Raw genomic sequence first — 12,265 nt, 5'->3', positions numbered from 1 at the left:
CATTCCCCATCCGGTTCTTCTTTATTTGCCCTCTTGACACTTCTAATTTGCCTATTTGGTACGTCTCTTTAATTTTCTCATCAGGTAGATACTTCTTTACCCATAATCTCCATATTCATATCCTGATTTTCCATGTACGTCACCGTAGTTATCTCTCATGAATACGTCACCTCCAGGTTTTAGCTTTCCACGAGCAGAGAAATTGCTTACTCCTAAGTCCAAAAGTCGATCATCAACTGCAACATTCGCAGATTGATTCACATAAGATCCATCCGCTCCACCATTTCTCCTATTTACCCATCTTGCACCACTTGAATATTGACATGTGTGTACCGCTGCATCCCCACTAGAGCCCCCTGACACTGCATCACAATCTGAAACACAAGAAAGCACATGAATGATTAATTAGATAACCTAAATTACCATATCGTGAGGAAGACTTAGTGCCGTATGTTTTTAAGCGTCCAATAAAAGGATCACTTCCATAACTAACTATAGATACATGAGGGTTTTCATATTCAACACGAGCATGACCACCATTCAGGACAATAGGCTCGGATATCAAGTGTAGTAAAACAACTGAAACACTTTTAGAAAAGTATGGAAATGTATATTGGAATACATTTGAATTAAAATGTAATATGTATATGAATAGAGCAAAGCTCATTTTTAAGCACTATAAAGATTTTTACATTGTGTCGTATATTGCATACGGAAGGCGTACATATCTATTATATATATAATAGAGCAACTAGGGGGTTAGATGAGACATTTTAATCCTATTAAAATTACTAAATTACCCTTCATAATTGTATGTTATTAACTATTTCATTTAAAATGCATTTATTAATTACATATAACTTAATATGCATCTATTAATTAGTATGACTCACTATTACATATATTTATTAATACTTCAATATAAAATTAACAATTTATAATTAAACATATATATATATATATATCTAATTATGATAATACATGAAATTATTATAATAAAGCATCGTTTTCATAAAATGGCGAAAAATAAATCTAAACGAAGACCAGGCTGAAATTTTTAAGGTTAAATGTGATGTACCGCTAAAAAATTATAAACGTATTTAGATATAATAAATATAGAACTTTCATTTCTATGAGAAAAATATTTGAACAAACTTGAGAATCGTTAATATTACGACACATACTTCATGTTCATGAGATCATGGGTCTCACAGCATGTACTTCCGTCAAGATCAATAATCATGTAACTTACTTATCTCGCTTTTAATAAAATACATTAGTTATTTTTTAAATAAAAACAATTTATTCACATTTTCAGCATGTGTGGTGAAAAATATTTTCAATCACTATAGTGAATACTGAAAACCAAAAATAAGAAATTAAGACAACTAAAGCAAATGAACTAAATTTTTTCTTAATCGATTAATATGATATTGTCAAATAATTATGAATGTCCGTGCTCGATAGCACCAATTGTAGAATTCCAAAATTCAAAACACTTCAACCACTACAAGGAAAACTGGCTCAGACAAGTGTTTCAACCCGTTATCTGATACCTTAAAATTTCGTTGTCTATTGAGCCGCCGTCTCTTACATGGATCAAACAACGAGAAAAAACAGTTGTGTGAGTCATCGCAGACAACGATCAGCCATCAACCCCCGTTGTATTACAACCAGGAAAAACAACGTCTTTCCATACATTCTGTTGTAAGAAGAATAATTAGACATGTGTTAATAAAACATTGTGTATATGGTCACTAAAAGTTTAAGAATAGAACATAACACACAACCCTTATTCTGATATATATATTGTCCTTCACGTTAACAAATAATACAAACGCTAACCACCGTTGTATTACAATCAGAACAAACAACGGCGAGCACATAAGAAAATGTTGTTGGAATGTGGGTATATACAACGATTTACTTGAAATAGACCGTTGTTAGGTTTGTAGTTATTCAAGTGTTTCTGATAAAAAATGTATTGTCTGAGTATTCAGAATACAATAGTTTAGTTTTACGAATCTGTGGAGTGTAGCATATTGGTACAAGCTTTTTCGGCTATTAAGGCATTGTGGAAAACATATGTTACAACGTTTAGGTAAACTTAATGTTGTGTGTATTTTCTTTGAACAAAGCTTTATTCATTTGTAACATTTGTGGAAATAGCTACAGACAACAGTTTTCTTCTATTAATATATCTTATTTGTTGACATTAAACAATGGTTTGGTAAGTTAAAATTATTGTTTTATTTTTTACACACAATGGTTTGACAATAATTATACACTTGTAAAATATACATCTCTTTGACAATACTTTACTAAATATTTCATACAAATATATGAAATGTTTTATATAAAAATATGTACTGAACTATATAGAGTTTACAGTGATTTTCTTAAATAAAAGAATACATTTTTCTGTAAATAATTTCCTCCCATCTACAAAGTCCCATTGCGGCAAGAATGTTTGTTCTTGAGCTATTTCATTTAGTAGGTCTTGAGCATAATATCAAATTATGAGGAGATCTTTTGTCCTGGTGTTCCATGTGGAACTAGCAGAAAGTCTTCTGATTTCACATCCCCATGCACAATCTACACAAATAGCAGCTTACCTTAGTATATTAAATGTGATCAATAACTTTATCTAGGGAAGTTATATACAACTTCATATGTTGGGCTGAATCAGTAATAAAAATAACACGAAGACACACCTAAGTCTCTTTCAAAATGGAAATGCAATTATACATACATCAAAACTGCTTATTGCAGAATAAATGATCCATGAGATTAGGTAGAAGTCATACATTATTTCTTTGATACACTTCACAATTGGAGACTTTCTATGTGGTTTTAGATTGAACAACATTTATGTTGCTGCAACCACATGGACAGTGGAACCTTCAAAAAGAAAGTATCATCAGTCTCTAATAATTTAGAAGAAGGGCAGCGGCAATATGATGCAAAAAGTAACAAATCGACCTTTGTTTCGCACAAGAAAATCCTCAATCAATTTGATTAACGATTTTCACGTAGAGTGCTGCAGAAAAATAGTACAATTATTTAGTATAGAACTTGTGAAACAAAGCATATAATAATAGTGTATCAATATAAGGGGGTAAAATAGAAAAGGACCTTATTGGAGATGCCAATGCAGACATATTCTTCTAAAACCAAGCTATCCAATCTGCCAAGAAACCATACCTATCAAAAAGTATATTATTTTTAATATCAAAAGCAAAAGATAAGATAAGATAATATGACTCTACAAAAGCTATTAGATTAAAAATCACTAGGATGTTAAATTGTTGGCCTAAGTACAAGATAACTCAGATTAAGGAATGGAAAACTCAGCCACCTTTGCCTGGGAATTATCCCATTTTCTAGCCGTTGTATCCACCAAGTTTTTAGTATTCGAGTCTTTATTAGCAGTTTTTTCTTGCATCTTCTTTTTAGAGAGAGGCATCTTAACCGTCATAGACATTAGTGCTTCATCGTCTAATTTGGTAGAAGAATCATACAACTTCATATATAACCTGTCCGAGAAGAACATAAAAGCTAATAGATAAAAACAACAGATGCTTGTAATATATTTTCATATAAAAGAAATGGAAAATCATTATTTCATAGTAAAATCCATTGTAATACTAAAAATTGAGCAACCTGTGTATTCACACACTAACAACTGAAAGAAATGGTTGAAAGGCTTTCATAGACCAGCAAGTGTATATACCGCAAAAGAACATTACAAAACCATGGTGGCGTTATTGCTTGCTCTGTATTTGTGATTATTTGGACACTTGACAATTTGTAAGTAGCATAGGACAGTTGCCCAGTTTGTAAGTAGGCATAAATTTGTTGAATTTGTTTATAAACTACATTACCAAGAACATCCTCACCAACTACACAGGTGCACAAATGCTTTACAAAGGAGACTTTTACTTGTTCATTCAACATGATTGATTGAAAAGAAAAATAAAGACAATTGACTAAATACTCCTAAACAATATAAGAAAATCACCTAATGATTCCAGTAGCTGATTTATGAAAATATGAGCATGGATCTAGTGGCTCTTGACATCTCAATGATTCAACAAATGTATGAAGAGTCAGTTTCCCTAACTGCTAGAGCCGCTTGACTTGTGTTTTTGTTCCAATTTTCAAGTCTAACCAGAGATGACTCGACTAAGAAATAGCCAGAGGTTATACAAACACATAAACGTAACTAACAACAAAATTTCAGATCCCATGAGAGAAAGGTAAAGGGAATACATAATTACAAAAAATAAAATGAAACATACAAACATATAAATCAATTTACACAGAAAGGTAATGGATACTATACCTCATAATTGAACCTCAAGAAATATTGTAAGCCGTAGTTGCTTGAACCCAAATATATTTTTCCAAATTACTGAAACCTAAAATCCCTTTAACTAAACTCCTGAAATCTAATTGAACAAGAACTTTTTGAATCAAAATATGTTTCAAACCCTAATTGAAACTAGTAAGAGACAGAGAGAGGAGAAGCTCACAGGTGGGTGTGTATATATCGAGTGAGAGATTGAGAGAAGGCGGGATGTTTTCCCCAAATTTGTAAAGGGGGAAATGAAAATGATTGAAGGGGGAATGAAAACGGGAGCGGGAGACAAAATTAAAAGAAATGGGAAACAAAATATTAAGATTGGCGGGATACAAAGTTTTAATTGTATTTTTATGAATATTCTTAATTTAATATTATAAACATATTTTTTTTTAATTTTGAAATAAATTTTGTCACATAAATATTATTTTTTTCATACGATTTGATTGTCGAAATAATATTTTATAAAATTCTGGAAAGAATTCTGTTTAAGAAAATAATATTTTTACTGGATTTTTGTTAAAAAATTGTAGAAGTTAAATTTTTATTTTTTAATTATTCATGAACATCACTAATATAAGTATGCATTGGCATTATAGACTTACATAATCTAAAGAATTATTTTATAGATGTATATTTGTTATTTATCACGTTAGATCACCTAAACCCTAATTTTAATTTTAATTTTTGGAAAGATAAACCATTGTCTACTGAACCAACTTTTAAATATTTAAAATTCTAATTTTCTTGTTAATTTTACTTTTACCGGATTTTCCTTATAATGTCATACAAGAAAAGTTTAATTTTTTTATAATTTTTTCACATGGCTAAAATCTATATAATTTAACATCCGTATAGTTGAATCATCTAAAAAAAATATTTTGTAATTCGGGAATGAATCTCGTTTAAGGTGGTAGTACAAGTGTTTTATTTTAAAAATACTTGTATAAGGTAGATTAATACAACGTGCTTTTTCGAAAAATACTTGTTTGAATTGAACAATTAACAATGTAAATTTGAAGTATAATTATTAGGTATATTTGTAGGTTAGCACACATATGATACGCCGAATAATATTATAACGAGTTATATCTGAAAAGTAGCACTATTAACATTCGTAGATAATGTCAACTAAATCCTAATATCGTTATTATGACTTGTATTTGTAAGTTAGTATATAGATTATGTGCTGCTTTATGTTATTACGAGTAATATTCGTAAGTTAACGCTATTAACGTCCGTACGAAGTCCACAAAACCAACAAATAGATATTATGAGTTACATTTTTAACTTAATCTACACGTTATGTCCTCATCAATGTGATTATCTGTTGACGCTATTAATATTCGTGTAACGTCTAATACTAATAGGTAAAAGAATTCAAAATTCTATGAAAAAGGTGATTTCAAATCTTAATAAACATAAATTAATTTGGTGTAAGTTATTGGTTACTCGTATAAATTAATAAACGGTGGCATATAATTATTCCGAAAAAAAATTTAAAACTAGTAAAAGTATAGACAACGGTTTTTTCTAAAATCATGTTGTGGTAAGTTACTTTACATAAGTGTTTTTTAGGAAATACCGTTGTTGGAATTCTACAACGGTTTTTTCTTTAAGATTGTTGTAGTATTATAAATTTTACAACAGATTATAAATATCGATAACGGTTGTCTGAATGTTACAAGTGTTTTATTTTAAAAATACTTGTATAAGGTAGATTAATACAACGTGCTTTTTCAAAAAACACTTGTTTGAATTGAACAATTAACAATGTAAATTTGAAGTGTAATTATTAGGTATATTTGTAGGTTAGCACACATATGATACGCCGAATAATATTATAACGAGTTATATCTGAAAAGTAGCACTATTAACATTCGTAGATAATGTCAACTAAATCCTAATATCGTTATTATGACTTATATCTGTAAGTTAGTATATAAATTATGTGTTGTTTTATGTTATTAAGAGTAATATTCGTAAGTTAACGCTATTAACGTTCGTACAAAGTCTGCAAAACCAACAAATAGATATTATGAGTTACATTTTTAACTTAATCTACACGTTATGTCCTCATCAATGTGATTATCTGTTGACGCTATTAATATTCGTGTAACGTCTAATACTAATAGGTAAAAGAATTCAAAATTCTATGAAAAAGGTGATTTCAAATCTTAATAAACACAAATTAATTTGGTGTAAGTTATTGGTTACTCGTATAAATTAATAAACGGTGGCATATAATTATTCCGAAAAAAAATTAAAAACTAGTAAAAGTATAGACAACGGTGTTTTCTAAAATCATGTTGTGGTAAGTTACTTTACATAAGTGTTTTTTAGGAAATACCGTTGTTGGAATTCTACAACGGTTTTTTCTTTAAGATTGTTGTAGTATTATAAATTTTACAACAGATTATAAATATCGATAACGGTTGTCTGAATGTTACAAGTGTTTTATTTTAAAAATACTTGTATAAGGTAGATTAATACAACGTGCAAAATGAATCCTGTAAATCGAGAACGAGTCTCGTTGTCGAAAGGGGTACTTTTACCAGATTTTTCTAATCCTGGCATGCAAAATAAATTTCAAATTTTTTAATAATTTTTTCGTATGACTAAAATCGATATATCCTAACATCCGTACGGTTGGATCGTCGAAAAATCATTTTAAAAAATTAATCCTGTAAATCGGGAACGAGTCTCGTTGTCGGGAGGGGTACTTTTACCATATTTTTCTAATCCTGACATGCAAAATGAATTTCAAATTTTTTGATAATTTTTTCTTATGACTAAAATCGATATATCCTAACATCCGTACGGTTGGATCGTCGAAAAATCATTTTAAAAAATTACTATTGTAAATCGGGAACGAGTCTCGTTGTCGGGAGGGGTACTTTTACCAGATTTTTCTAATCCTGGCATGCAAAATGAATTTCAAATTTTTTAATAATTTTTTCTTATGACTAAAATCGATATATCCTAACATCCGTACGGTTGGATCGTCGAAAAATCATTTTAAAAAATTAATCCTGTAAATCGGGAACGAGTCTCGTTGTTGGGAGGGGTACTTTTACCAGATTTTTCTAATCCTGGCATGCAAAATGAATTTCAAATTTTTTAATAATTTTTTCGTATGACTAAAATCGATATATCCTAACATCCGTACGGTTGGATCGTCGAAAAATTATTTTAAAAAATTAATCCTGTAAATCGGGAACGAGTCTCGTTGTCGGGAGGGGTACTTTTACCAGATTTTTCTAATCCTGGCATGCAAAATAAATTTCAAATTTTTTAATAATTTGTTCTTATGACTAAAATCGATATATCTTAACATCCGTACGGTTGGATCGTCGAAAAATCATTTTAAAAAATTAATCCTGTAAATCGGGAACGAGTCTCGTTGTCGGGAGGGGTACTTTTACCAGATTTTTCTAATCCTGACATTCGAGATGAATTTCAAATTTTTTAATACTTTTTTCATGTGACTAAAATGAGTATTTCTTAACATCCGTACGGTTGGATCCTCTGAAAAATCATTAAAAAAATTTATCTTTTTTATCAGGTATGAAAAAAATCTAGTACGAGGCAACACCCAACGGTTTTTTATGAAAAAGTCTTGTTTGAAATAAATTGTGACAACAGGGTTTTTGATAAAAACCGTTGTCTTAGATGATCAACTTTTTTAAATCTTACGGCTGATATTAAATCTACTTTTAATCAACGGCTCTAATTACACCAACTCAACAATCCAAGTGAATGTTTTTTCCCCAATCATATGGTGCCACCTCATCACAAGCAACACTTCAGAAATTTCAAGAATCAGACTTACAGACAACGGTTTTTTATGAAAAAAGGTTGTCTTAGATGAACATTGACAACATTTATTTGAACAAAAGCTGTTGTGTAAGCGTAGCAGCGTTTTTTAATCTAATGGCTGATATTAAATATACATTCAATCAACTGCTCTTATTACACCAACTCAGCAATCCAAGTGAATGTTTTTTCACCAATCACATGGTGCAACCTCATCACAAACAAGTGTGAAAAAATCTTTTAAAAAATTTATCTTGTTCATCGGGAACGAATCCCGTGTTGGGAAGAAGTGCTTTTACCAGATTTTTCTAATCCTGACATTCGAGATGAATTTGAAATTTTTTAATACTTTTTTCATGTGACTAAAATAAGTATATCTTAACATCCGTACGGTTGGATCGTTGAAAAAATCATTTAAAAAAATTATCTTGTTCATCGGGAAAGAATTTCATGTTGGGAAGTAGTGCTTTTACCAAATTTTTCTAAACCTGACATTCGAGATGAATTTAAAATTTTTTAATACTTTTTTCATGTGACTAAAATAAGTATATCTTCACATCCGTACGGTTGGATCGTCAAAAAAATCATTTAAAAAATTTATCTTGTTCATCGGGAACGAATCCCGTGTTGGGAAGTAGTGCTTTTACCAGATTTTTCTAATCTTGACATTCGAGATGAATTTGAAATTTTTTAATACTTTTTTCATGTGACTAAAATAAGTATTTCTTAACATCCGTACGGTTGGATCATCTAAAAAATAATTTTAAAAAATTATCTCTTTTATCGGGTATGGAAAAAAATCTAGTACGAGGCAACATCCAACGGTTTTCTATGAAAAAGTCTTGTCTGAAATAAATAGTGACAACAGTTTTTTTGAAAAAAACCCGTTGTTTTAGATGATCAACTTTTTTAAATCCTACGGCTGATATTAAATCTACTTTTAATCAACGGCTCTAATTACACCAACTCAACAATCCAAGTGAATGTTTTTTCACCAATCACATGGTGCCACCTCATCACAAGCAATGCTTCAGAAATTTCAAGAATCAGATTTACAGACAACGGTTTTCTATGAAAAAAGGTTGTCTTAGATGAACATTGACAACATTTATTTGAACAAAAGCTGTTGTGTAAGCGTAGCAGCGTTTTTTAATCTAATGGCTGAAATTAAATATACTTTCAATCAACTGCTCTTATTACACCAACTCAGCAATCCAAGTGAATGTTTTTTCACCAATCACATGGTGCCACCTCATCTCCTCTTAATGAACGTCTCTCATTATACCAGCTCACCAATACAAGTGACAATGGTTTTATGACCAAAACGCTTGTGTGATGTCGTGACATACAACAGAATAAAAATACTTGTATGTCAAGTGATATTTAGACAACACAATGGAAGTACGTTGTTTGATTCGAGCTTAACTAATCCATTGAGAAAACACTTGTCTCATTCCAACAACGGTGTTTCACAACGTTGTCTCCATTACTTTCAGACAATGCAAAATTAAACTGTTGTACAAACTACCTCATTTGCACAACATATCTTTAGAAAGGCTTGTCTGTGTCGATTACCTAGACAATAGTTTTTAAAGCATTGTAGGAATGATGAAATCTTTTTATTTAAACAACACCTTATCTCATAAAACGGTTGTCTGATACGATATGCTAGACAACAGTTTTAAACCTATTGTAGTAAAGGGATTCACACAACACCCGTTTTCTGGTTTTTAAAAAACTGTTGTGTAAAATTTCTGGGCAACACTTTTTTGGTCAAGCGTTGTCTGATGGGTGTTGTCTGATGTCATTTTTCTTGTAGTGAACGTACATATTTTACGAATATTATGTATCTGTTATTCGATCCGAAATTAGAAAAAAATAATCTCACAACATAACATATATTTCATTTATGTAATATGAATCCATACGTGAGTTTTAAAAAAGTTTGTCTCGCACTGAAACATACAAATCGGAAAAACTCATACTTATACTTATAATAGACTACACACACAAAACTAATTTCTCACATGTCACAACATATTATATATCTATTTAACAAACATGTATACAAATTTTAAATTTTTTTAAAATAGAGCATACCCAAAATAGAGCATGCATGTGCCTCGCACGCGTTATAAATAGATAAATAGGAACAATCTCCTATTAAAATAATGGCTACTATATAGGAACAATCTCCTATTAAATTTCCACTAACCTGCAGTTCCTATTAATGCTCAACAACTAATACGGCCTAGTCTAGTGCTCCAAACATTAAATAAAAACATAAAAACTGATTCCGAATTATTCTAATTAACACTAAATAAGTAAACGTTAATTTCAGATTACATTCAAACAAGGGAAAGATGTTTCACACTACAAGATCTCTTAAATAGTTATATTTTTAACAAAAAAATCTGGATCTTTTCATGTGTTTATTTGACTTGATTATTTCTATAAATGTAAATACCGTATAATTTGCTATTAGTAAATTGTTTTATATATAAAAAACAATAAAAATGTGTGTGAGTGTATAGTTGATGCCGTGATGGTGCCTGTTTCTGGTCTATCTCTTATTCCCTAAAAACTTGGAGAATACTCTCGTTGAACTCTCAATATCATGCTTGGTTCCCAAGTAAATTTTTATTTCTTTCCATGAACAATACAGTCGAATGTCGCCTATATATATACTCCCTCCCCTTAACACATCTCAAAAATCAATCTCAAGTTCTCTATCATTCATAAAAGATGAAGAGGGAGGGTCGCCAACACGGCATGGTACGTAGCTTTTGCATCATTCCTTCACCATTAAATCCAAATTCCCAACAAAGAGTGATTAACAAGTTTGATACACCCGCAACAGCTGGACTCTTTACAAAGGTCACCTCAAAACCTACCAATCATTCCAAGTTTACGGGCAGATGTGGGAAACCTAAGTGCTCGGATTGTCATATTCAACCGGCTTGTAAATCCAAACATAAGGCTAAGGGTTCACACAAGCTTAAGTCTACAACTGATGTTAGCTCTGATTGTAGGCTTGTATCTTGGCAAGTTGCAGATCAGACAACTAATGAATGGAAGAAAAGTTTTAAGTATTCGGCTAGTGGGATTCTTGATCGTCTAAGGGGGCATTTGTTTACAGCTGAATAGTGCTGAACCAGATGAATCTGACCGATTCCCATGATCAGTGCATTTTTTGCAATTTTTTTTATTGTGAATGATCCATATTTAACTGAATCGCTCATGCTTAAAATTTATGATGAATCATCCAGGAGACTTTATGAATAATGCTGTTACCCTGTATTTCATGCTCAAAATGTATGTTTGCTTTATGTACTGTACCATATTTGCCAAAAAAATAAAATATTATTATACATTTATATTTAAATAAAATTTGAGTTTGGTTTGTTGTATTAATTTTAGAAAACAATCTCAATTATTTTTTATGTTTGTTGTATTTAAATTACAGTAGAACTTCGATTAAATAATAGTCGACAAAATAATAATTTTGTTAAAATAATTTTTTGCCCGATCTCAATATAATGAAGACAGTATATATTTATTTTTGTTGAAATAATATATTTTTTCCGGTATCGAGACAATTACTCTGTATATAGTATTTAAGTTATAACTTTAATTTGATATAAAATTATACATAATTAGGACATAAAGTTGTACAATAATTTATGGATGGTTCAGTAGTTTTACAAACAAAATTATTCATTCATATTCAGATTTATTAATCTTTCAGAAATATGAATTATTCAGATAAATTTGTTCAGATTTAACAAATGGCCCCTAAGTAACAGCGATTATGATGAGTATTCAGACTTTTAATGATGAGGAGCATGATGAAGGTGTTAGCATTAAGAGTGATTATGAGATGAGAACATGTTTTCTTAGTTTGATGACCTTGATTTGATGATCAAGGACTGTACCTTATGACTTTATTTTTATTTTCTGGTATTGTCAATTATTGTTAGGCGCATTATAAACTCTGAGGTTTATATCGATTTTGTAATATTACGAATGTTGTTGTGAAACTTGAATTCAAGAAAGGAGGAAAAGGATACTAATAGAGATGGTAGA

General features: G+C 30.4%; 1 protein-coding gene across 1 annotated transcript; it reads left to right on the top strand.

Moving 5' to 3' along the window:
- Positions 1-10,924: 10,924 nt before the first annotated feature.
- LOC141718293 (uncharacterized) lies at positions 10,925-11,326 on the top strand. The gene has a single exon (XM_074520695.1). It carries the CDS (start codon positions 10,925-10,927, stop codon positions 11,324-11,326), a length of 402 nt encoding a protein of 133 aa, XP_074376796.1.
- The last annotated feature ends 939 nt before the right edge of the window (positions 11,327-12,265 follow it).

The sequence above is a fragment of the Apium graveolens genome, chromosome 1 (genome assembly GCF_009905375.1).
Source record: "Apium graveolens cultivar Ventura chromosome 1, ASM990537v1, whole genome shotgun sequence".
In the NCBI taxonomy this organism is placed as follows: domain Eukaryota; kingdom Viridiplantae; phylum Streptophyta; class Magnoliopsida; order Apiales; family Apiaceae; genus Apium; species Apium graveolens.
The sequence above is the reverse complement of the archived record's forward strand: the minus strand, read 5'-3'. Positions and strand labels throughout refer to the sequence as shown.